The sequence below is a fragment of the Labrus mixtus genome, chromosome 11 (genome assembly GCF_963584025.1).
Source record: "Labrus mixtus chromosome 11, fLabMix1.1, whole genome shotgun sequence".
Lineage (NCBI taxonomy): Eukaryota > Metazoa > Chordata > Actinopteri > Labriformes > Labridae > Labrus > Labrus mixtus.
In genome coordinates, this window is record NC_083622.1 from 18,020,558 (window position 1) to 18,046,258 (window position 25,701).

At 39.1% G+C, this 25,701-nt stretch overlaps 2 protein-coding genes across 3 annotated transcripts; both read right to left on the minus strand.

The window, feature by feature from the left end:
* Positions 1–4,219: 4,219 nt before the first annotated feature.
* snx27b (sorting nexin 27b) lies at positions 4,220–17,077 on the minus strand. Of its 2 annotated transcripts, none has more exons than XM_061050479.1 (13): positions 16,587–17,077; positions 12,435–12,666; positions 12,055–12,247; positions 11,905–11,969; positions 11,677–11,781; positions 11,388–11,466; positions 9,529–9,692; positions 9,349–9,438; positions 7,598–7,747; positions 7,356–7,484; positions 7,148–7,207; positions 7,016–7,064; positions 4,220–6,880 (listed from the first exon to the last, which is right to left on the minus strand). In XM_061050479.1, exons 1-13 carry the CDS (start codon positions 16,916–16,918, stop codon positions 6,813–6,815), a joined length of 1,716 nt encoding a protein of 571 aa, XP_060906462.1. In that variant the 5' UTR covers positions 16,919–17,077; the 3' UTR covers positions 4,220–6,812. The 2 variants fall into 2 exon arrangements, with proteins under 2 accessions (XP_060906462.1, XP_060906463.1); XM_061050480.1 differs by having other exon boundaries at positions 7,002–7,064.
* A 2,903-nt stretch (positions 17,078–19,980) lies between these two features.
* On the minus strand, positions 19,981–21,235 carry LOC132983916 (ictacalcin-like). The gene is made up of 3 exons (XM_061050483.1): positions 21,089–21,235; positions 20,306–20,445; positions 19,981–20,187 (listed from the first exon to the last, which is right to left on the minus strand). Exons 1-3 carry the CDS (start codon positions 21,102–21,104, stop codon positions 20,059–20,061), a joined length of 285 nt encoding a protein of 94 aa, XP_060906466.1. The 5' UTR covers positions 21,105–21,235; the 3' UTR covers positions 19,981–20,058.
* Between the last annotated feature and the right edge of the window lie 4,466 nt (positions 21,236–25,701).

A 25,701-nucleotide genomic window follows, 5' to 3' on the forward strand; every position in this document is an offset into this window, starting at 1 on the left:
AACCAATTATACCTCTTAAACTATTCACACACACACACACACACACGTCTGCACACACTGCACACCATAGACCTGTCACTTCTAGAGCCTATGTGTTTACAAACAACAGAGAAAATATAAGATATGAGCTAAAAGAAGTAAAAGTTTGTGTAATGTGCTGTTTTTTGAAAACACTTCAATTGATTGAAAAGTTTCAAAGATCCACTGCAATGACAAAGAGCGCTTACCAAGCAATTTTTTATTTGTTTACCCACTCAGCATTTCCCACTTTGACAGTGAAGAGGAGGAATGAGAACATCTTTTTTGACAGGTTGCCATGCCCTCATAGATTTTCAACATTTTTGAAAGCTCAAAATTAGCAACAACAATTAGCAAAGATCTATTTGTTATAATCAGGGAATATCTTTATTTTATTTTTTAGATTATCCTACAGCTTAGAGCTCCTTGATCATGTGATTAAGATCTCATAAACACCAAATTTGGACTAAAAGTAATTGTGGACAGAAGAAGGTATGTGAAGTTTTGACGAACAGGTGTCCCCCCAAGAGACACTTTTATCTTTCCAAACTTTTACACCCACTTGGTGCCTAAAGTGCACTTTGAACCCCTTTTATAAAAAAACAAACTTAAACTGGCTGTAAATGTTTCTTTGAACAAAAGATTTGCTCAAGTTACAAAAAGGTTATTTTCATTCTGAGCTTTCCCTCATAAGAGAGATGTACACTGCTTGTGCAGAGCCGTAACTTATGTACTGTGTTTGTTCATGTGTTACAAAAAGAAGCAATATATAGACAGAATATATAAAATGAAGAAGTTTAAGTTTTTAAGTGTTGTTTTTTAATAGTCTTTCATTAAGTGAAAAATGTCAAAGATCCACTGAAATGAGAGTGCTGACTACCAAACATTTTTTGGTCAATAACCATTTTCCACTTACACAGTGAAGAAGAGTTGTCCGGTTGCCAACCCCTCTCACAATTTAATTCCTCTTTTTTTATGTTTTAGATTTTCAATTTCCCATTTAAAAACAAAGAAAGCCACGTTTTTGTAACAATTTAGATTTATTTTTAGTCTCTTATGTCTTTATTTGATAGGACAGTGGATAGAGTAGGAAATCAAAAGGAGCCATTGGTCAGACTCAAACCTGGGTTTAACCTTGGAGGACCAACGCCTATGTACATAGGGTGTGACCTAACCACTTGGCCATCTACACCCCAAGATCAACTTTTTTAAAGACACAATATTAAAGCTTCTGTAAGGAACTTTCATTTTTGCTAATTTTGGCGACCCTGTGGACAAATTGTACCTCATATCACTTTTGCAGATTTTGTTGTGTTCTTGTTATCAATCATCTCCCCCATTTTTTAAAGTATCCCCCATTGAGAATCTTTGCAGAGGAAATTTTTTAAAAAGTATGTTCCTCCTTCCAACAATAATTTCTCATGATCAAACTGGATTCATAAAAGATAGACAGTTGTATTTCAATATCAGAAAGTTATTTAATATAATTTACACCCAGGAAACAAACGACCAGCTTCCCGAGATACTAATATCTTTGGATGCAGAGAAGGCCTTCGACAGGGTCGAGTGGGACTACCTCTTCTCAGCCTTGTCAAGGTTCGGATTCGGCACCAGATGTGTTTCCCTAATTAGATTATTATATGCAAAACCCCAGGCCTCCGTACAGACAAACAATATTAGGTCCAGTTACTTTCCACTGAGCCGCTCTACAAGACAGGGATGTCCCTTATCACCATTATTATTTGCCTTAGCCATCGAACCTCTTGCTGTTTCATTACGCACAGCAAAGGAATATATAGGAATAAAAAGAGAAGGGACTGAATACAAAGTGTTTTAAATATAACTTTTCAAAACTATATGATCAAACAGTACAGGACCTAGATAGATGGGCTAACTTTCCAATTTCATTAGCAGGTCGAATCAATATCATCAAAATGAATATTCTACCCAAGTTTTTATTCCTTTTCCAGTGCATTCCGATTCCCATTACCAAAGTTTTTTTCTTTTTTCAAGAAGTTAGATTCTTTAATATCTAACTTTATATGGAATAAAAAGACTCCTAGAATTAAAAAAAACATTTTTACAGAGACCAAAATCTACAGGAGGTATGGGGTTGCCTTGTTTTCGGCTCTATTATTGGTCTTGTAATATACGTTCCCTTTCTTTTTGGTGTCATAAACGGGGGGCTGGCTGGGCATGGATGGAAAATCAAAGTTGTTCCCCCACTTCACTAAAGACCCTGATATATTCGGCATTACCTACTCTTAAAATTAAGCTTAAAAATCCAGTTGTTTCCCATTCAGTGAAAATCTGGACCCAGATAAGGAAACACTTTCATTGGAAAGAATGTTCAGTGCACACTCCACTGAGTAACAATCGTACATTCACTCCTTCACTTTTAGATTCTACATTTAACAAATGGCACCTGAAAGGAATACAATCCATACAAGATCTTTTCATCATTTCGTCAGTTACAGGTAAAATTCAACATACATAATAGAGACTTCTTCAAATATTTGCAAATCCGAAGTTTTGTTAAGGAAAGGTTCCCGTCCTTCCCGGATCAGCCCCCTGAATGTATCATGAACTCAGTGCTCCTACCTGATCCATTAAGAAAAGGGTCTATATCTAAGATTTATAACATTCTGTCACAAATGGACTGTACAGCCACACTTGAACATCTAAAAGAGGCTTGGCAGGAGGACCTTGAAGTGGAAATCTCAGGAAACCAATGGACTAAGGCTCAGGATCGTGTGCACTCTTCATCTGTACGTACCAGACATGGACTGATACAATTCAAAATTTTACACAGGCTTCATCTATCAAAGTTGAAACTTAAAATGTTCCCTGCTGTAAAGCCACTCTGTGATCGTTGTGGACAGGTACCGGCCTCACTGGCACATATGTTCTGGACTTGTCCAAGCATCGCCAACTACTGGATCAAGATATTACAAAGTTTGTCTGAGATTTTCCAGAAACATATCAATCCTGACCCAGTTCTTTCAATGTTTGGGGTTGGGTCAGCTGCTATGGAGCTCTCTTTATCAAACAACCAGAAGAATGTGATATGCTTTGTAACACTGTTAGCAAGAAGATTAATTCTGCTGAACTGGAAACAAAAAAATCCTCCAGTTTATCAAGCTTTAATGAATGATGCAATGATGTAATGAAGTCAAATTTACCGAGAGGAAGGATAAATATGTTTTACTCAATATGGCAGCCATTTATAGACTACTATAACAAAAACAACCCACTAACAACACTAGACATCCTCCAAGTTGTATTATTATTACTATTTAAATCTTTTTATCTTATTATTTTGGTATTATATTTGTTTTTTACTTGTGTTTTTTTATATCTTATCTTTTTATTTATTTATTTAGATTTTTGTGTTGGTTTGAGGTATGAATATTCATGTCTCAGTTTTTTTTTTTTTTTTTTTTTTTTTTTTTTTTTAATCTGTATTTGAAAAAAAGAAAAAACCCCAATAAAGAGAAGTTGAAAAAAAAAGTATGTTCCTGTTGGGTGCTGTTAATCACTTTGTATGACACTTATCCCACAGCAGCAGTTTCAGGCAAAGAAAATAACAATCCAGCAATAGCAAAGTTTTTGCTTTTTGTCTTGTTTGCTTTTGTAGCTTATAAAGAGGCATCAGTGTTCATTTAAATATATTTCCTGTTTAAAAACTCCTCACAGGAGCTTTAACTTCAGTCTAAATCAGTCCGATCATGGTGTCTGCTAACACCAAAGTCTCATGTGCAAGACTTCTCTCCATACACTAAGATGTTGGTGTTCTCAAAATTCAGATGTTCCCAGATATTATCTCTCAGCAGCAACAGTCAATAGCTATTAATTACCAGCTGCAGACACTCGAAGCAGGTCGATACTGAGCGGCGGTTTCACTGCCTGTTGGGTAATTGTCTCCCAGATCTCATTAACAGACGTCGCAGTTTGGAAGAGACGAAGGAGAACACGCCGGTGAGAGGAAGAAATTAAACAGATGTGGGAACACAAAGAGAAAACGAGTGTGAAATCATCTGTAGAATTACTCTCCCACAGCTTATGGAAACGCTTGTGTGCAGCTTCAGGATATTGGCAGTCCTCCACTCTCAACACCCACTACTGCTTTTGTTATCTCAGGTTACACACACACACACACACACACACACAAACACACACACACACACACACAAATATTAACTTTGCATCAATAAATTGGTTTATTTAAAAGAATATGTTACAATTTGTTACAGTAAGCGACGTAACCAAACAGTTTGTCTTAAATTTTACATTTCAACACGTCAGAGGATCTTCAAGTTGTCTATGGCCGTCCATTTCTTAGTGCCACTCTTTGAAAGCCAAAGCATATCAGGTGAAAAACATAACAACAGAGACGCTGAATTCAACATTTTATCTTACGGAAATAAATAACGTTAGTGACACTTCACTTAAGTCTGGACAAGAGAGAACGAGAAAGAGAGAGAGAGAAGCGGGGGGGGGGGTTCTTCACTTGAAGGCGGGCGGATCAGACAATCGAACATATCAGACATGGTCCGGTACACAGACAAGAATCCTGGGAAATCTGTTCTGCAGGATTACACATCCAATCCGTCAATTCAAACCTCAACCACAATCAATTAAACCTTCTTTACACCCTCACAGAGGTCTGCTGAAGTCCATTAATCCATTGAAATGGCCTCTGTGAAAAGCACCACCATTACAAGTCCTCTCAGTAGGAATGAAGTCAATCTATGACTCTTTACTTGTTTGAAGATCCTCAGAAATACTGATATTTTCAGTGTTAGCTTTATAGGACTAATGACTTGGATTAATGAATTTTATGGTTTACTGACATTTAATGGGATCAATTGAGGGTTCAAATGATTTTTTGGTTTGTTTGTTGCTTTGAGTTTAATTAGTTTAATTATCCAACATGTGATTCTGCAAGAATGAGCCATGTTTTAGTCACCATCATTTTGAGAAACATTCATACTCTCATGATAATAAATCATCAAACCAAAGGCAGCGGTTTATTTCGAAGAAACTAGTCGCAACTAGACAGATTCTAAACAACTTTAAATGAAGTGAAAACTTTCAAAATATCTTTCTAAATTAGTCAGTTTTACAAACAAAGCTACTTTTTATTTGATGAATAAAGTGAGAGTTTTAATGATGTAATAAGCTGTGGTTCATTTTTAATTTGTCTGAGAGAAGTGCATGATCATTAGATGATTATGTTTTAACTAATATAACATCACATTGCTATTACGCTGACATTATTCCAGGAACGAGAACATGAACTGGGCTCCTTCAGAGGGACATTTAATGACACTGTTTATTATATTACACTGCTGTTGCTACGCAGCCTGCAGTGAATGTGCACACTTAATCTTCATATCTATCATGTTGATGAATGGTGCAAGCTGCCCCTTTTTTCCTAAGAAACCCTCTCTCCACTTAACCCGGAGTGCCCGAGTGATAGAACAGTGTAGTAGAGGACCAGCTGCAGAGATAAATAGAGCTGCAGTTCGAATTAACAGGCTTGTTATAAATCCTGTGGGAGCTCTCAGAAACAAAGTAATCACTAGCTGGAGCAGAGCAAAAAGGATGAGAGGGACCCCTGCTGACTTGTTTTGGTAACACACTTAAAACCCACTGGAGCTAAGCGGCCACTTGTCTGATCAGTGCGCCACATCGCTGCTGCAGAAAAGCACATTGTTCATATAATACTATATATACGTAAAAGTTTAATGCATGGCTCTGAACGCAGCATGTACTTTTTGATGATGCAGCACGTAATCATACTGTGGTCAAACAGTCAGAAAAATCAATGCATACAAAGCACAGGCTAGTTGTAGTGTTATTCACACGGTTCTGCTTCTTCAGTTACATGTCCCGTGTGTGGAGGTTGTTAATACTGTTGGATAAAGTGCAACATTTAACATGTTTCTGCTCATGTTCCCAATGAGCAGAGCTGTGTTGTCAGACTGAGAAAATGTGTCTAACATATATCCTACAAAATATTCCCTTTCTCTCTCCCTTCTCTATTTGCCACATTAAAATGTTAATAGCTTTCATTTACAAATGCGAAAAAATTAGCGGCAACGCAAGAAAATGCATAATATGAAATAATCAAGGTGACACCTACATTCTGAGGCCCTCGCTCTAGTTGGCCCCTTGCAATCAGGGGCCCTGCTGCACGCATTGTTCACATGCATAACACAATCGGCACGCTAACACCTGGCCAAAAAGACACTGCTGCTTGTTCCATAAATTCAGAAGCTTAGTGTCTTTCCTGTGGTCAAACCTTCAGTATCCCTGATCATTGTTTTTACAGCTCTCAGTTTCCCTTATCAGTACAGCAATATCTACTTATTCAATTCAGCGTTTTCCTTACAGGTAGAACAACTTCAGAGTTGGCGCAAAACCTCCTCGTGTGCGAGTAACATTCCACTTCAAGTCGCTGCCAAAAGGAGGATGGCTTAAATTAATCCATAAGTCTATAGATATAAGTCTATAGTTTCTTTTACAGAGCTCTGCTAAATGTGTGATTATGATGTGCTCGATTCAAGAGCTCCAGTTCATGTGTCTTAAGCTTCTTATGCCGCTTCTTATCCCGTTTGTTCATTTGCCGATGCTTGTTGGTTTGCGTGTACTGGGTGGGTGGGTGGGTGGGTGGGGGGGGGGGTTCTCAGGTTGCAGCTGATGGGAGTGTAAATGACGACCATGTAGCTAGGAGCTGGGTGGCTAGATGAGGGCCGGACTGAGCAGAGTCGGTGACAACGGTGTCTAAGTTAAGAGGTAACGATCTCCCTTCCTAGGTGCCTCCATCCCTTCTGTGCCTCAGGAGCTGGAAAATATTCTGCAACAGAGACGGCAATGAAGACGAGGACAGACAAACTCAGAGACAGAAAGAAAAAAAAAAAGAAATTCACTCAGGCCGTCACTGATCATGGAATGGACAGAGGCAGGCAAAGCCTTACCTTGCCACACATACCATCTTTACTGCAGTTCTTATTGTCCTTGTCTGTAGCCTCCTCCTCCACCTGTAGAAACACGAGTAATCGTAAAGGACACATGGAAACTGCTTGTTATAGAGGACGTTAGTCTGTCAGTGGATGGTCCTTACCTCCTTCCTCCACTTCAGCTCACAGAAGACTCTCTCAAAGCACTCATGCATGTAGTTGAACTGAACAGCAAATGCAAAGAGGAAAAGTTTTTTGAAGTAATGGTTCAACGACTTGGTAAATAAGCTTTTTCAACGTTCTATCTCTATCTTTTTCATGCTGTACTTTGCTTGCAGAATCTTAGCACATGTATTTAAATGTGTTACTTACATAGGGGGTAAAAATCTTGACCCAGCGGGGTTTTTTCTCCCCTCGTGCGTACTCAAAGCAGAAGGCCATGCCCTCTTCATCCGTGTCCCACCTCTGCATCTCCCCCCAGTCGAATGCAATCACCTGGTTCTGTAACAACGCTGAGCTTAAGTACACTTGTTCCATTTTAAATACATGAAAAATGTAAGCGCAAAAACACACACACACAAACAAAAAAAACAAACAAACAGGTCCTGTGATACCTCGAGTGTCCCTTCCTCGGTGCAAGCGTGCAGCTTAAAGTGATGAATGCTGATGGCTGTGATCACGTGGCCTTTACGTCTGGAGTCGCAGGAACAGTGGGGGAACATGATCTCATTGTAGCCCTCGCAACTCCGCAACAAGCTCAGGTACTGTGAGAGAAAGAGGCAGGGTCTATAAGGTCAGTGTTTTCCGCACCTAGACTATACCTTTAATCCATATAAGAACACCATCTACGATCTATAAACTAGAGGACGATCTGCATCCCCTTTTTACCTGCTGCATTTGTTTTGCAGGTCGTGTCTGTGTGCTCCGCAGGTGATCGGAGAGAGACAGCAGCTCTTAGGTCTCGCAATGATTATGGGCCGATGTCCCATGTTAATTATAACCCTTCCAACACTGTTGTTTTCATTTTTTTGTGCAGCTGGTTGCTGCCGATCATAGTTTTGCTACATCATTAATAAAAAGCCTCTCGAAACAAGACTCACCGGCTGTAATAACAGAAGCGCAACTTGGTAAGTAACTTTATAAAACACAATGCTGATAAAAAACAGTCAGAGGAGCTGCAGACGGGTACAGGCAGAGAGCAGGGAGGGACACATCGCTGTGTGAGTTCAGATTGGAGAGGTGCAGGTTTGTGTTTGTTTCATACCTCCCTGCCAATGATCTAGAAACAGTAATACATGCATTCATAACATCTCGCCTGGACTACTGCAACTCACTATATGTGGGCTTGGACCAGTCATCCATCCAACGCCTGCAGCTTGTCCAAAATACGGCTGCTCGCCTCCTAACAGGCACAAAAAAGAGGGACCACATAACCCCTGTGCTCCGTTCTCTCCACTGGCTTCCTGTTCGCTACAGGATTGATTTTAAAATTTGACTTCTGGCTTTTAAATCATTAAATGGCTCAACACCTCACTACCTAAGTGAACTGCTATATGTTCATGCTCCATCCAGAGCACTAAGGTCCTCCAACCAGCTGCTCCTGGACGTGCCCAAAACAAGGCTCAAAACTAGGGGCGATCGAGCCTTTTCTGTTGCAGCTCCGACACTTTGGAACAGATTACCATTTAAAATAAGATCTGCTGCCACAACTGAGCAGTTTAAGTCACTTTTAAAAACCCATTTCTTTTCCTTGGCTTTTACCTCTAGTTGAGTGTTTTATCCCAGCAGCAGTGTCTATTAGAACTTTTACTATTGTTTTGTGTTTTAATTCACTTTTAATTTTTGTTTATTGTTAATAATTGTTTATTTACATCACGTCTTACCTCAGGAAATCCCCCGACCCCCCTCCCCTCTGACAGGGAAAGTCCCCCGCTGTGAGGAGCATATGTGAACGGCTAGGTCGGGAGAATCTCCGGAGAAGTCCTCCTGTAATTATCTAGATATTATCCGGAGTGCATATGTGAAAACGGCTTCTGTTTGTCTGTTGTCAAACAGAAGAGAACTATGCAGTCAATGCACATTTCCTACACTACACTACTACACTCACACTGTGACACAACCTCCACCCTCAGAAGACTCCTGTGTGTTACATCACACACAGCGCAGAGAGACTGAACACGTGGGAGAATTGAAGATAGTGGAAGACAAACTGAGTTATAATCAGTACATATGTCTATTTCTGTGTGTGTGTGTGTGTGTGTGTGTGTGTGTGTGTGTGTGTGTGTGTGTGTGTGTGTGTGTGTGTGTGTGTATGACTCAGGAACTGTAGTAGAGTGATGTGATGTTTCATAAGTGAGACACTCACCATTGACATCTTCTTCTGTTCAGCCAGCTTCTGCAGCTGGTAGGACTTCTGCTCTGCTTTGATGAAGCCTTTCTTCACATCGTCCACAGCCTGCAGGGATTGAGCCAAACACGAGAAAATTTTAGAAAGAAAAAAATAAAATAAAAACACACAAGAGAGAAAAGATAGACGTGCACACACCTGGTGAAAAAAGTAGTTGACAGCCAACTGGTTGTCATTGAGCAGAATCTCTTCCTCTGTAGTGAAGAGCCACTTGCGCAGGGTGAGGCAGGTTCCTGGGATGGCTGAGGTATAGTTCTGTACATACAGTTTGTGGGGGAATTCATTGGGGGCGAGCTTACGTACTGAAGAAAAGAGAGACATAATAAAGAAAGAGATCAGAGAGTGTTTTTCTGTACTTACATAATACTTAGCTTCTCTTTATGTGTTATTATGAATGCTATTTCTTTGATTGCTTCGCAGGTTTGTTGAGCTAAAGCTTACTATCATGACACATGTTCAACAGAGCACTTAGTTTCAAACATGGTGGCGAAATGATGCTCTGCTGCATGCTCTCATCTCTCTCTGCTCTCATGTGGAAGAAACACACAAAACATCAGCTGACAACTAGAATCACAAAACATTATAGTATATCATCTACTACAACTTTAGGCTTTTATTGATTTGTATAAAACTTGAACTTTATCATAACCTTAGCATAAGGAAATAGAACTAAACAAATGCATTGTCCCTAAAGGATGAATCTTTCTTAATTTAGTGCCCCCCCCCCAAAAGAATACTTCGGCAGCACAGTGAGACTTTTCTTGTACATTTTTGAAAACATTCATGCCCTCCTCCTCAGGATTACTTAGAATAACTTTGAAACGCTTATTCGTCCAAAAAATTAATTAATGACCAAATACATTCCCATCAGTACCCTCAGCTGTAGCTTGCGTTTGCATAAAATTAATGTTTACGCATATTGTCAAACAAAACTAAAAAGAAGATGCCAATAGGAAACAATCTGCTGAACATTTGCACGCTTGGTCATTTAGTCTCTAAAGTGTCAGAATGTTGTGTAAAAAAGCTTAACACCTTTTCAAAAAGCTTCAAGTGATGTTTAAAACGTGTTTCTTTTGTTCAACCAACAGACTAAGAACAGATGACTCTAACTATTATAAATAACAAAGACAAGGAGGAAACTCTTACAACAATAGTTCACACATTCACCTGAAAAATGACTGAAAGAATGTATTGGTCACAATAATGATCAGATCAGCCACGGCCATAAAAGTGCATAACTGTAAGGCTTAATCAAATCAAAACCGATGAGTTCTGAAAAATCCTCCCCTCTACAGTGTGAACCAATAAAGAAATGAGCTATTCAGATCAAACTGGCTTCTTGGAACAGGCTGTAAACATGTCTAAACCTGCTGTAAAAAATGGTCTTTTTAACATTAAAGGGGCCTCTATGGCTTTTGCAGGCAGACCCAAGTGGACACTCGAGAAACTGCAGTTTTTTCCAACACAGGAGGTTGCTGCTTGGTCTGAAGAGGCTCATGGAAAGATGGAGATCCATCCATATTCATTGTAATCTAATCTGCAACTGATAAAAACATGGATGTGCTTCTCCACCTCACTGAGGAATAAAAGATGTTTATCTTCTAATTTATTCTTCGCCTGAAAGAAACAATTTTGAACTCCTGTGACCTGCGTCGAAATCACTCATCAAAAATCATTCTTGTTTTTCACCAGTGCTGTTCGGCTGCTTCTGTCGTACAATGACACAAAGTTCAGGGATGCTGTGTGGGTTGAAATTTCATCTCATATAGTTTCATTCAGATGCTTTCTTTTGTTTTTTTTTAATCCATCAGATATTTTCACAGCGCTAGCCAGGGCTGTAAAAAAGTGAGGACCATTCTAGTTGACAAATGAAAAGGGTTCAAGTTCAACGGCCTTCAGATTATTTTAGAAAAGAATGCCAGTTGAAGAATGAAAGAAGCGTGTAGTAAAGAAGTTTTATGCACAAACTCAGAGCTGAATAATTGGATCTTACTAACCGAAAGTGTGGTTGATGACCTCAAACAAAGCAAAGTAGCTGGCTGTTACACTGTCCATCCCAAGTTTCATAACCACAGCCTGGAAGAAAAAGAGAGAGAGAGAGGGTGAAAAAAGTGAATGCCTTGCAACACAACTGTAAAAACATCAGGGCTAGAATGCTTCACTACTACGCAGGCATGTGTGAGCGTGTGTGTGTGTGTGTGTGTGTGTGTGTGTGTGTGTGTGTGTGTGTGTGTGTGTGTGTGTGTGTGTGTGTGTGTGTGTGTGTGTGTGTGTGTGTGTGTTTACCTGGTAGACCTGGTCTGTGGTGGAGTTTTTGCGAACTCTGACAGTGAGCGTGATTTTATCAGGCATGGCTATTCTCAGCTCCACATCTGACACGCCGTTATAGTTCTAGGTCATGAGAAGGAGAGACAAACTGCACAGTGAGTGACAGACAGGGGACCTGCAAAAAGATACAAAAACACACACCAACACATGTAGGATACTTTTGTTGTTGTTGTTTTTTTTTTTTACCTCATCTGACTCAGACAAGAACTCCTGCATGATTTCACTTTCTCCAATTACCCGCACAGAGCACACTGCAGATGAGAAACAGTTAATATAAGGAACTTTTTTTGTAATTCAAAGTATATGAAATATTCTTACGTTTTATAGAAACCTAACCTTTCTCTAGGTATTCTTCTAGGCCTCTGCGCCGTGCGTCCAGCTGCTGCTCCGACAGGGAAAAAGGCCATTTCCCAGGCAGCTTGGGGAATGTAAAGCTGGCGAACTCCCTCTTCAGGTTTTGGTGAAGGACGACAAACTCGCGGTAACGCTTTGAGCACAGCTGCCTGCCTGCCATGTACACATTATATACCTGCAAGTGAAAGATGGTAAAAAAAAATGAATTTCCTGATTCAATGACAGGAGGCCGAAGTTTAAATCAATAGGCTGTCAATTTAAAATATTCCACTGCTACAGATCTTTTTACTCTCATTGTTGCCTACTCCATTTTTTCCTCCTCTCAATAAGCCATCTATGTATTCACCCACAATTGCACTCACCACAAACTTTTCCTGGTTGAGCTCGGTATGTTTGTAGCTCGGCACAGAGATCGGGACGGCCTGCTTGTCCGAGTAGTCATAGCAGGACTGAGCTGAAATGTCGTCTCCGGGATCCAGGCAGTCGGCCTCCTGTGGCGGGACCGACAGCACAGCCAGCACCAGCTCCCTCTCTCCAGCCCGAATCAGGTCCACCACCTGCTTGTGGGTTGCTCCCTCTACATTCACACTGTTACTGTTGAAACAGGGAAGAGATGAAGAGGCGGTCAGATTCTTAACAGCTCATTTTTAATAACTGTTGTGTGGTTCATTTTAAATCATGTACTGAAATCAATACTATTTATAGTATACCTAAACTCACAATGTTTCTCTGCCGGTCTTGAACTCCCTAGCTTTAGCTTGCAGAACTCTACGCTCGTGTGCTATACGTTTAAAGGGAGTGTGCAGTCAGTTAAACAGGTAATTTATAGCTACTGATCATTGATAAAATGTTTCCTCACAAATATATAAAGGCCTACAACAGAGGAGAAAAGAAGTATGTTGCACTTTTTATCAGAGTATTTTTATTATTGATTGCTATTGGAATGGACTTTTTTTTTTTTTTTTTACAAAATGCTTCCAAAATAAATGTCCTTCTTCTTCAACCTCAAAATATTTGGATCAGTTTAATACAAATCCTGGCATATCGTATGGCTGACCAAATGATAATCTCAATATATAACACATATGTGTATTTTGTGTTTTTAATTTCTAAAAAGAGCTGAAAGTGTGAAAAAAGTGTAAAAGGGTAAAACGGCCTCTTCATATGCATGACAGAGTGAGATTGGACGAGCGAGTCTTCATCCTAAAAACATCCCTCTTTGGTTGATGTTATTATTACCAGGCCTGAGCATGAGCAACACGGGGTGTGGGCCATTTTGCAGGCATGTGTCAGAGGCATGGCACTGCAGTAGTGACCTGACGTGACCTGTGGTTAACTTATCTCAGACCAGCAGCCATAGCATCTCCTCTAATAGCTCTCAACATCAGCTCGAGCTGTTCCTGACACATTTCAAAACACACCCTAATGTTGTGAAAAGACTCGCAGATAAATATTCAAAACAATGCCAAAATGAGATCGCTATATTTGAAAATTCTCTCGTTTATGTTTTATTCTAATGAAATGCAATTTGCAATTTGAACAATAGCTTGAAAAAAGTGACATGAATGCACAACATAAGCTGGCACAAGGTTAAGAAGCCAGAGCTGCCTGTGAGGCCTCTTGTTATCATATTTCACAACCTTAATGCAACCCAGTCAGTACAATAGGAAAACAAATATTGTGTTTGGCATAAAGTGGCTAGTCAAATATTCGGGTTAGGGGGTCATCTAAATAATGGCTTATAGGGTTGGAATTTTGCAAATGATGATGTTAGAATATGTTGTCTACCATTAGTCAAACATCTCAGATGAAAACCATTCTTAAGTTAACTTTCCCTACCAACCAAACCTTGTTCTAAACGTCCACACTGCCTAAACATCAACAACAACTGCAAACATTATTTTCAAGCATTCAGGAGTTAAAAGTGTGCAAACGGATTGTACATGCTTATTTTAAGATTATTATAATAATAACAGAGACATAATAACAGTGACAGGAAATGTGGGGATAGATAATGGGGGACCACAAATATGCACCAAATGGTCAGAGCCGGGAATCGAACCAGCGATCAATGCGTTGAAAACTGTACCCTGTGTACATGGGGAACCAGCAACTGCAGTTTAATGCAATCATCATAGCTTTCACATGTCGTACATTTAAACATATAGTTGTCTCTTACGGAGTCTTTGCAGATCTTGTGCAATATGGATAATGTACAATATATGATGTGTTGTCTCGCATTGGTATGTACTTTTCTGTTTATGTGTGGATGTGTTTTTTAATTGTTTTTATTTATTGATTCTGAAGGAAGCAGCTGAATGTTTGGCAGCACTTTGAGTCCAACACAAATTTCCCCAATGGGACAATAACGTGTCGTATTGTACTGATCAAATTTTACCGGGATAGTGAATGAACAATGAAAACGGAACGCAAGACTCACAGATGAGAAGCCAGTAAAGAAACACATCCTTGTCACTGGAAAATCAGCCAGATACAAACTCATGTGTAAGACATGGCATGACTGCCTCCTACCTTCGCCGCAAATTTAGATGAAAAGAAAACCCATAATGAAAGGAATCAACTTAGTAACTTTATTAGACTGATGAAAAAATACTTAAATCCAATACTATTATAAAGTACTCATATGACGTGTAAACTGATGGTAAACTTAACTGTTTTTTTAGACTTTTTGCCATGAATATGCACGGCAGTAAAAATAGTTATTGTGAACCAAAGCTGAAAGTAATGTTGGTAAGAAATATGATAATGTGTGTAGAAACTGTGGGATCGGAGAAAAACACACAACACCCTCTTGCAGGTGTAGTATGAGAAAGAAATAGAGTCTCTGCCAACACAAAATACAGACTAAGCTTTTTGGCAGCCCTTTTACTCTAGCAGCTTTAGGACTATATAATAAGCAGCTGATGAGACGGCCTTTGCACTTGCTCTATCAGCACTTCTGAGCATGATAAATCGTGTTTAAGAGACATATTTCCTTTGTGGCATACCTTTGGTTCCTTTGAGTTTATAATTCAAAGTAATCATGTTTGTGTATTTTTTTTTTTATATCTGCTTAATTGTGAATGTGTGTTTTTACTCTGTGTATGCAAAAATACTTAAATGAAACACTAAATGATATAAAATCTATTATAATGATACAAACGTCACAGTTAAAAGTAAGAAAAGGGTATAGTTCTTAATGTTAGATTCTAAACATGGCTGTTGTCGACAAGATAGAGATTTAGAAAAAGCGTTGTTGTACTTTGGCTTATTGTGCATTAGAAGGCTCAGATGGCAGGAGTTGTTTAAAAATATGCAAAGAAGTATTGATTGTACATTGAATAAGAGGCTCTACACCACTGCAGATAGTATGGCAGTCCACTGAGTGTACACTTCCATATTGTGTGCAAACTGTGCCCTGACAAGCAGGCAGAAAAACTCCGAAGTCAAACCTTCAACAATGATTGCTTTAAGATCTTGTCATATTACAAGAAGCAGTCTGTAAATTCAGTGATGACCAATGGGTTGGAGCACACATTTGGGCTGCAGAACAGAGCAATCATTGCATTATTTTCAGTTATTAGAGCTTATAAACAAAGGATGATGACCACCTGAATTGCTGACGTGGGGATGAAATAAAATGTCAAGTGCACAAACATATATTCATATGCATGCACATAAGGACATAGAAATAATGGGGTCAACAAACTGCCAGGTTACTGCAGGCCATCCACTAACAAAGCAGTGTGCAAAAGCCAACCAATGAAACGCTGAATGTTACAGGCGAAGGCCAATCACAATTGGACTGATGGCATCCCTCCCTTTCTGCATTACCTTATTCAACACACACAGACACCACCGAAGGACCAGTACTGACGCTGAGCTGTATGCTGCGTCTTCCTCTCCATAGCAACAGAGCCTAACATCAGTAAGCAATCCCCATGCATACTAACGTGGCAGTGAGGACCATGTCTGTCCTACATGCAGCACACACACACACACACACACACACACACACACACATATACAAACTGATGCTAAGATCAAAGTTATGTGTAGTTAATTAACAAAACATTTGGTGATACTGATGATAATAACTCTGATTGTTTCCACCCTCAGGATGAATACAAGCAAAACAAACAGAGTCAGGTGAAGTGTGTTACGCAGATAAATCACACTGCATCTGGTTGGCAGAGTGTCCAAAGGGTGACTAGATATCATGTCGCATGCTGTGGATAAGAGAAACGGGGGGTTTCAGTGTGATGAGAATCCCTAATGATCTCTGGATCCTTCCTCTCTGACATACACAAACACTCCTTTCATTGGGATGAACAGGGATTCTGCCCCCCTGCAGGACCAGTAACAGGGTGCAGACACACACTGGGTTTTAAGGAGTCAAACACTGGTCCCAGTACAGATGCTGTTAATTATACCAACACTCATTCATACTTATTTTTAACATGATAAAGTCAATTGTAGGTAAGTTACAAGATGCTAGGACAGTAGCCACTTACACCTCTAGTATCCGGTCTCCCTTCGAGATACCGGCTCTGTCGGCAGCTCCTCCCGGTAAGACAGCGCTAACATGCTGCAGAGGAGCGTACAGTTCCCCGTTAATGCTCCGCAGTTGCCCGCCTTCGCTAACTTGTCCCCGGACATTGAAGCCATAGCCCGAGTCAGACTTCACTATTCGGACTAGCCGTGGGCCTGAAGTTACGGTGGTTGCCGTCTGGCAGCTGTCCCCGGTGCCCGGTGTAACGTTACCGCTACTGGAGCCATTACGTGACGAAGGGCGAGGCAACGGAGGGACAGATGCACAGATTACTTGTCCCTCATCGTCCGCCATTTTTCTACTCTATTTGTATCATCCACTCCAATTCAGCTGCCAGTAATATATCCTACAAACATTAGCTGGTAGTAGCTGGGCTAATCAGCTTGGCTAGGGCTAGCTAACCGTTAGAGATCACCGGAAAACGTCGAAAGATGCCGATGATTCACGAGACCGCCCCGGACGCATTCCATGTGGATCACACCAGTATCCTTTAAGAGAGAGCATCGCTGATGATATGGAATTACATTGGACCCAAAATGATCAAGCAAAACTTTTTGATTAAAAAAAAATAAAAATGAAGAAAAAAATAAAAATTCTCATCACATTGATGTTGTTGGACAGCAAGTTCTGTCTTGTTCAAATTATGCACATCGCCTTCATTTCTAGGGTATGACTACTGGTCAAAGAAAGCTAAAAATCCAAAAACAAAATGTTCAAGATGTTTGACATTGTTGCATGGAATTAAAAACCGTTGTGCATTGTGTAATATAGTGAACATAATATATTTTCTATTAACAAAAATGTAGGCTACTGCATCTAAATTCTATTTTCCTGATCACTTTGCTTTTAAAAGGCTACATTTGCTCGTGCACTGTCATAAACTGTCCTCGTTTTAAATGATTCATCTTTGATACCCCACAATCAAATACTTAATAACTTTAATTTACTGATTTTCAACTAAGTCTTTCAGAAAGTTTCAGTGTCATAATATTCATCATGTTTGATCATATTCAAGTGTAGCCCATATGTGATGCAATAAATCAACAGAGACATTTAGGCACGACTCTTTTGCCACATAATGCTACTGGACATATAAAGTATCACATTTTTGGTTAAATTTACTGTGAAATTGGTATTGCTGTCTTTTAAGAATTGTTTTTAAGACACATTTCCACTGACAAGAATTGTCTGAAAATTTGGAAGAAAGAGATTTGAGTAGAGAGCACAAACATCAAAACCTTTTTTTAAAGGCTACATGTTGACACACTGGATATCCTGTTCTGAACTAACAGTGTGACACGTAGTTATGTGACCTAACTACAAGTCATATTTACATTTTTTTACAAATTTGCTTTAACAAGGTCATTGGTGTTTATAGAACCTGTTTTCAGTCAGCATGATAAGTATTAATAACCTTTAATATTCAAAACCATTTCAAGACATACTCAAAAATGTGTAGTCCCTTGAATACAATTAGGCCATTTTTTTATATGAACGTTTTTTCTTTCCACATAACATTGTGATACAGAACATTCCATATAGTCTTCTCTCTGCCACAGATAACTGAGAGGACCATGCCCTCTCCCAGTCTCCTCCCAGTAGAGCGAGAGTCAGGGTTATTGGTATGGTTCTGTGTGTGGAATGCTTTCATGCAAACATAACAAAACCAAAACCCTCGTCACGTCAACCAAAACCAAAACCATAAACAAAGCAATGCTAGGAATACATATAGAGGAAAACAAAACTAAGAGTAAACAAAAGCAACAACAAATAAATACTGTTACATTTACAATCAGCACCTGACATATAGTGTCACTTCCCCACTAGATATCCCTGTAGACGTGAAGAGTTTCACTGCAGTTAAGCCTTGATAGTAGATAACCTAATTACCATACCGTACATTCATGGGTCGTTCTCCATGAAGTTGACATAAGGTGTACATATTTTGTTGTGTATGACCAGCTTCCCTCTCATTTTGTAATAGAAGTAATCAAGTGGGACATAACTTGACAGCTCTGCCCTCCGTTGAGACAGTGTTGGTGGGAAGGGAGGGGTCCTTCCAATTAACAGACATTTTACTTGGACATGTTTTGCTTAGGTTTGCTACGAATGTGATGCACACTATGAATTCAACAACACCTCCCCTGTTGTTTTCATATCATTTGTTACATGCAGCTCAGCTTATGGATTTCATCAAATTAATTTTGCACACCAATACCTCCAAATGTTATGAAAAGGCATGTTCCGTTTTAATGGTAGTAAATCTCATGAAGTAATTTTCAGAATATCTGTACTTTATTCAAGAAGAAAAATAAAATGTACTTTTGATTCATTATTATTCACCTCTGACATTTTAAATCAGTGATCTGTCTTAGCTTACTTGTCAAAGAAATCCCAGGTCAACATATTTGTCCCGAAGAGGTTTTTGTTGCTGGAATGGCAAAATCTTGTTAACGGTGTAGTCCAGTGTTAGTTTTTTATTTTTCCCACAATCCATGGCAGCCAAATTCAGCTCTTATTGATGACTTTATTGGTTATTCATTCAATTGGTTTTGACTCAGCACTATCAGAAACTGTTCAAATGTCTCACTCTCTTCACCTCTGAACACTTACCAAGTATCTTCTGGTCTTTTAAGCACCAACACGAGATTCTTCTTGCTGTTCAACATCATTCGATGCATTATGTTCATCCTCATACACACAGCATACACATAGACAGTTTAAGTGAAAGCATAACAATTCCTGATAACTTTATGAACCCGCTTGTAAGGATTGCTCACAAAAAATAAAATACTTTTTTGTCACTCTTTGTTTTTCACTAGTTTTAATGTTATCATTATTTTTAATATATTATGATAATACTTGTTCGTCAAATGTGACAAAAAATTTCCGACACAGCATTTCTTCACACAGACCAAACCCAATCGCTCTTGTATAACTGTCATGGCAAAATGCTGTTGTATCATAAGGTATCAAATATTTTGATGAAAAATTAAATAAAATCTTAATGCTGTTTATTAGAATTATCTAAAATATTTGTGGATTTATATTACATAACACAATACACATTTTTATGTGTGAATCACAATCCGTCTGTGAGCCTTTTGTTTATTATGTAGATTTTTTGTCATATTTATATACACGTTAAATACTAGTGTGTGCATTAAAAAATATTTTTGGGGATGGTCATTCATATATAAATCACAAAATACATTTGTGAATTCTTCTGTGTGCATTCATTAATATTAAGATCCCTCAAACTCCACACGCCTCCTGCTTTCACTTTTTTCCTTTTTGTATCCCATTGTCTTTAAATAAAACTTAAAGAACCTCAAAATGATAAGTAAGAGTACACATACTCTTACATGCATTACTGCAAGTCAAATTTATTTGGTTCAAATGACATGAAGCAAGGACGATGCAAAGCAACAAAGTCAGGCATGTTCATTGCACAACGCAGTAAGGGCTGCAACAAAGGTGACATATTCTTGGAAATCAATAACAGCGTCCTTGTCATTATTCAGGTCTGCAAAGAAACGCTCCACATCTTTTTCTTTCATTGCCTAAAATAGAGAAGGAAAAGGAATAGAGAAGACGTAAGTCGTTTTTTAAACATCAAAAATGCTTCAAAGGGACTTTGACTGCTCCCTGTTACAACGGTGCTTCATCTTTTCCACTTACTTTTCCTCCACACAGCTCATTGCTGAGCAGATCTCCAAGCTCTCCCTTGCTCAGACTTTTACAGTCTCCGTCTTTTCCAGCGTACTTGTCAAAGACTTTCTTAAGGAGATTCATGGCCTGCAGGAGTTCTGACATGGTGTCTGTAACAAGATCATTTGTTTATTGGGTTGTACAGTTTGAACTTTATTTATTTGGTCATGCATGGATTGTATCTTAATGCTCTAGAGCATCCTGAAAGACTGAAAATAGTTGGACAAGTTGCAGGTCAATATTATGTTAATTGCCGCCCAACATAACTTCTGTTTGTGTTTTTCAAACTGTTTCCGTTTATAACTATTGGCTAAAAGTCAAATTTTCCTTTAAGTCAAATAAGGCACATGGCCCAACAGAGGAGCAAAGTGTTTGCAGAGTGTCTCAGGCAAGTCTATATTTTCCCAAAAAAATCCAAATTTTTACATCTAATTTCTCAACAGCTGTGAAACATGAAGTCTTCCCTCATTTTTAACTCTTCCTGTTTTTATTCCCACAATTTCAAAGCAGATATCGACATGGTTTTTAAGTACAGGAACAAACATTGAATGTTTTTATTGCCTCGGGCTACACTTGTGAACTTTTTCCGATGCAGCTCTCCACACAGACGAACCACACCCAAAAGCTCATTCCTGCATTTGCTGCCACAAAATGCGTCTGAACATGTCCAAATTAAAAGTCCTGTATGATTGAAGTGCAAACCCCTTTATTGTTATTTTTTTAAATAATCTTTTCAAAGACATTTCTACTCACCAAAATGATGTGACATCGTGTGCAGCTTAAAAGGGTGGATGAGAAAGATTTGAGTAAAGATCCTGGGCACAAGCTCTTTTTATATAAAGGCGGAAACACCCTTTATCCAAGTCCGTCCCATTCTGTTTTTTTCCACCCATTTTGTCCTTCCCTCGCCTATCCAGAAGAAAACATAATGTTGAAATTAAAACGCTGTAATGTATTCTTTTTGCCTATCCAGAAGAAAACATAATGTTGAAATTAAAACGCTGTAATGTATTCTTTTTGCCTATCCAGAAGAAAACATAATGTTGAAATTAAAACGCTGTAATGTATTCTTTTTGCTTATCCAGAAGAAAACATAATGTTGAAATTAAAACGCTGTAATGTATTCTTTTTGCCTTCGCCCAGTATAAGGCAACTTTCATACCATGCAGTAATACCAGAATCAGATGCCACAAGTTGCTGAGATTTATAATCTCATAATCTCAAGGCGAATAAGTAAGAACTTTTGTGTCTGTTCTTTTACAGTCATTATGCATGTAGCTGCACAGAGATGGCATGGCTAAGAAACAGAGACACAAATACAGACAGAGATTAAAGTAGGGGATGGGCGTATAGACCAAAAACTTTGTGACTCACCAGCGGAAAATGTTCTTTATAAGTTTCATCTTCTTTGTTCTTTGTTGTATCCTTGGTCTGAAAAGGGTAACAATGGACTGTTCCATTATTTGTCTTTTTCACTGTTTTGAATCCAATTATAATTGTAAAGGATATCTCGGATATAGGTGGAATATGAGGCCCTATACTAAAATCTCCTGCTTTAAATAAAAAAATGACATTTTAACAACTTTTTATGAAATGAAAAACAAACAAAAAACAGGTTTCAGTAGATTTAGAAGACTGTTTATTTTTATTTATTTATTTAATTAGGAGAGTGCACATTAATCGACATATCAGCAAATAGCATCCATGTAAATATGCCAGAATTAGCACAAAAGCTACATTTCATTCATAGTCCTATAAGCCAGGTACTCACCAAGTTAGCATATTAGCAAGCAGATGCTATATAAAGATCATACTTGAGATAGATAGATAGATAGACAGATAGATAGATAGACAGATAGATAGATAGATAGATAGACAGATAGATAGATAGATAGATAGACAGATAGATAGATAGATAGATATATAGATAGATAGACAGATAGATAGATAGATAGATAGATAGATAGACAGATAGATAGATAGATAGACATAGATAGATAGACAGATAGATAGATAGATAGACAGATAGATAGATTCTCCTCTCTCTTATTTCCATCTTTTGCTAAAAGCCTCTCTGTTTTCAGCGTAAACATGCACACAAAAAAGTGTGATGTGATGCACCCAGGATGTTACCAAATCATTTCCTTCTGCTTCCTGTCATATGAAATCAATTAAAGTCACTAGATTTTTTTAATCCTGTAGCTGCTACACTTGCGTAAGAGTTCATTTGAGTTTATTATAGTTTATGAGCTTTGGTTTGGCAGAATGAATCACTGGGGAGGAATGACTGACCAACATTGGAACATTCTCTAAGCAGTTCTGTGGTTTTAGCCCAAAGCAGCTGGGTTTACAATGAGATACCATTGGACAACATGACACATGAGACCCACACTGTGCAGCACAAACACATTCATGTTTTTTCAGTGTATGACTCATAGACTGTTAACAATAAAGTATATCCTATGACTCCCTACATTGCCTTCTTTTCTAGATTTGTATCTTTATTTGTACAGGTCTCCATTATTCCTCTCATATATTAGCTTGTTTCAAGGCTGCCCATGTTGAAGATTATTGAAGAGATTATATGCTCTTTCAAAGCAAACTGTTAGTAATTGTTTTTTGTAATATATGACTTAATACTAGGAAGGAAACCCGAGCATCCTGGAGAGAACATACAAACTCCACACAGAAAGTTCCCACTGCAACCACCATGCCCCTCAGTTGACATGAACTTATTTTTTTCATGTTTTAAATAAACCTACATTTGGTAAATCAAAATGTCAGCTGTGAAAAAGGTTTATTGGTTTTTCGGGTGTTAGGTTTGGGGTGGAGGAGGGAGGGTCGGAGGAAGAAGCGTCATTCCTTTTCTTCCACTTCTCAGGTTTTCTCAGCCCCAGGAAGTGTCTGACTTGTTTCATCCTGCTTTGATACTTCTGGAGTCGTGTCTTCAGACGCTGCTGCCCACTCCTCCACTGGTTCCATCTGCGATGTTTTTGCAGCTCCTGCACCTACTGGAGATCCTGTAGTTTGAACAGCTTCTGCAGGTCCAACAGTTCCAGGAGTTTCCGCAGCAGCAGCAGCATAGGGGATGGTCACCTCCATGCATGACAGCTCATCACGTGTCTCCTCTTTCTTCTTGGTGGCATGTATTTGTCCCTCTGAGCCAGTTCACTGGAAAGCTCCATGTTTTGTGAGATCAGAAGGGTGATCTGTGTTTTCAGCCCTTCCTCCTCTTGACAATGAATGCTCTCCTTCTCCATGACTATCTGCTGCAGCCCACTGATCTCCTGCTCCATCTTTTGCTGGAGGGCACCCTTTTCAGCATTCAAATTCCAGATGACAACCTGGGTCTCTGCAACTGTATTGTAGAGAGACTTGTTTTCCATCTCAAGTTCTTGTTGATGGTTCTCAGCCTGCTGTGACTTCTCCTGTTCTTGTTGGGGGAGCAGGGTCTTGCTCTTCTCCTGCTGGAGCTCAGCTGTAAATTTGTCTTGTCTTGGTTTTGTAAGCCACTTGCAGCTTCTCATACTCTCCCTCAATGGCTTTTTGATTGCTGAGCTGATTTTTAAGGGCATCAAGCTCAGTCTGGAACTTTGTCTCCCTCTCAAAAGCAGCGTGCTGCAGGGCAGCAATCTCCTCTGCTCAGCTCTCAAGGTCCAAATCAGCTGCTGGTCTTGGGACATTCTTTCTGCGTGAGCCTGACTATGTGGTTAATTTTCACGCCGAAGGGTTTCCACCAGCTGATTGGCAGTGAGCTAGTCAGCTTCATATTTAAGCTTGAGCTCATGCTGTGGTACTTTGCGGTTGTCTACCTCTGCCTGAAGGGCCTTGTTTTTCTCCTCCTTACCCTGGAGGTCTGCAGTGAACTTCTCAGTGCCAACGAAGTGGGCCACCTTTAGCTCCTCGTAGTCAATATGAAGATGTTTCTTCTTCTTCTGCCTGTTGGTGTCATTCACCTGCTGGGCGATCTTAAATGCAGAGAGGGTCTCTTCTTTGCAGTATTTTTCTAGCCTCTCTAGCTCTCTTTTTGTTCCTTCCCCTTGTTGAGGTACATCTCTTTCAGGGATTTCTGCAAGGTCTTGCTTGGTCTCCTCCAAGTCTTCGTTGATCAGGAGTCTTTCATTCCTCTCCTTGCAGCAGTGTTGCCTCTCTCTCTCTCCAGCAGTTCAGTGAGCTGCCTCACATCCCGGCAGAGTCTTTCAGTCTCCATCTCTTTACCATTGCCCTGCTGTCTGAAGGTCCTGTTGCTCCTTCTTTGGTTGGTTGGTTGCTGCATCTCATTGTCCGGTTGTCTTAGACAAAAAGAAATGCTGCTGTTATAGTTCTCAGATTGTCTCTGATGAACAGATATCTCTAGCTGAAGTCTTCCTTAGCGATTGTTGAGTTGTCTTTCTCAGTGCTGCCACTGTCTGGACGGCTGCTGTCTTATATACTGTAAAGACCTGATGATGTTTTCAAAGACAACTATATTTTTTATAAATCTGAATCCCATGTCAAACATGCTCTATAATTACAACACATGGTAAAAAAAATGTTTTACCAACCAATACCCCAATATGGGTTTAATTTTGTGCATATAACATCTGTAGAATTAAAAAAAAGTTTTCATATAGCTCAAAGCTTACAAACTATTCTCAGTCATGAAGTCAATGTCATATTTGGTCATTTATATTGCAGACAAACATCCAAGTGAAGGAATATTTGATCAGTAATCCTAAATAGAGAAAGTATTTATGGCCTCTCAGACAATTACAATAGAAAGACCAAATATTTATACCATTTCAGGATAAGCAGGATATTTTCTGCCCCAAAAATATAACCTATTTTTAAAGGAATCATAAATATTATTGTTTTATGTGTTACTTTAACATTAGGCCTGCATTGTATTAAAGTGCATGCATGCTTCTCTCTTCAAGTTTCATGGCTCCACAATTACAATGTCTGAGCAGAGCAACAGCACTGCAGCGCTATGATAGGCTTTGGGACAAAAGACATCAGATTATTGACTATCGCTACATGCCCATCTCCAATCTGATCAAGGAAAGCTTTGTTTCGTAAGATTCATTTGAAATCCAAATTGAAGGCAAAGATCATTTCAGTGGTTTTTTTGACCATGATCAAGCTGGAGAGACAGAAGGCGAAACTTAAACTGGCCTATGAAAAGAAATGTCTTGAGGAGTAAAATAGTGGAACAGATAGATGTCATTACTGGAGTAAAGAATAGTGGCTTTTTTAATCTTAGAAATAAGAGATCAGATAGTTTAAAGGGCTGCAGCGGTGCTTCACACCTTAGTTTTATGTTTTGATTCCATTTCAGATAAACCCCAAACATGTTAAAATTAATGTAAGAGATCGCCTGATGTTGC

What these genes read in the sequence shown, in the direction of transcription:
- snx27b (XM_061050479.1), bottom strand. Translation starts at nt 16,918, where the DNA reads ATGGCGGACGATGAGGGACAAGTAATCTGTGCATCTGTCCCTCCGTTG. An exon ending in AGAAGAATACCTAGAGAAAG is followed by an intron (nt 11,970 to 12,054) that starts GTTAGGTTTCTA and finishes TCTCATCTGCAG; the next exon opens with TGTGCTCTGTGCGGGTAATT. An exon ending in TCAAGATTTTTACCCCCTAT is followed by an intron (nt 7,208 to 7,355) that starts GTAAGTAACACA and finishes TTTGCTGTTCAG; the next exon opens with TTCAACTACATGCATGAGTG.
- LOC132983916 (XM_061050483.1), bottom strand. An exon ending in ATGAGCTGTGTGGAGGAAAA is followed by an intron (nt 20,188 to 20,305) that starts GTAAGTGGAAAA and finishes TCTCTATTTTAG; the next exon opens with GCAATGAAAGAAAAAGATGT.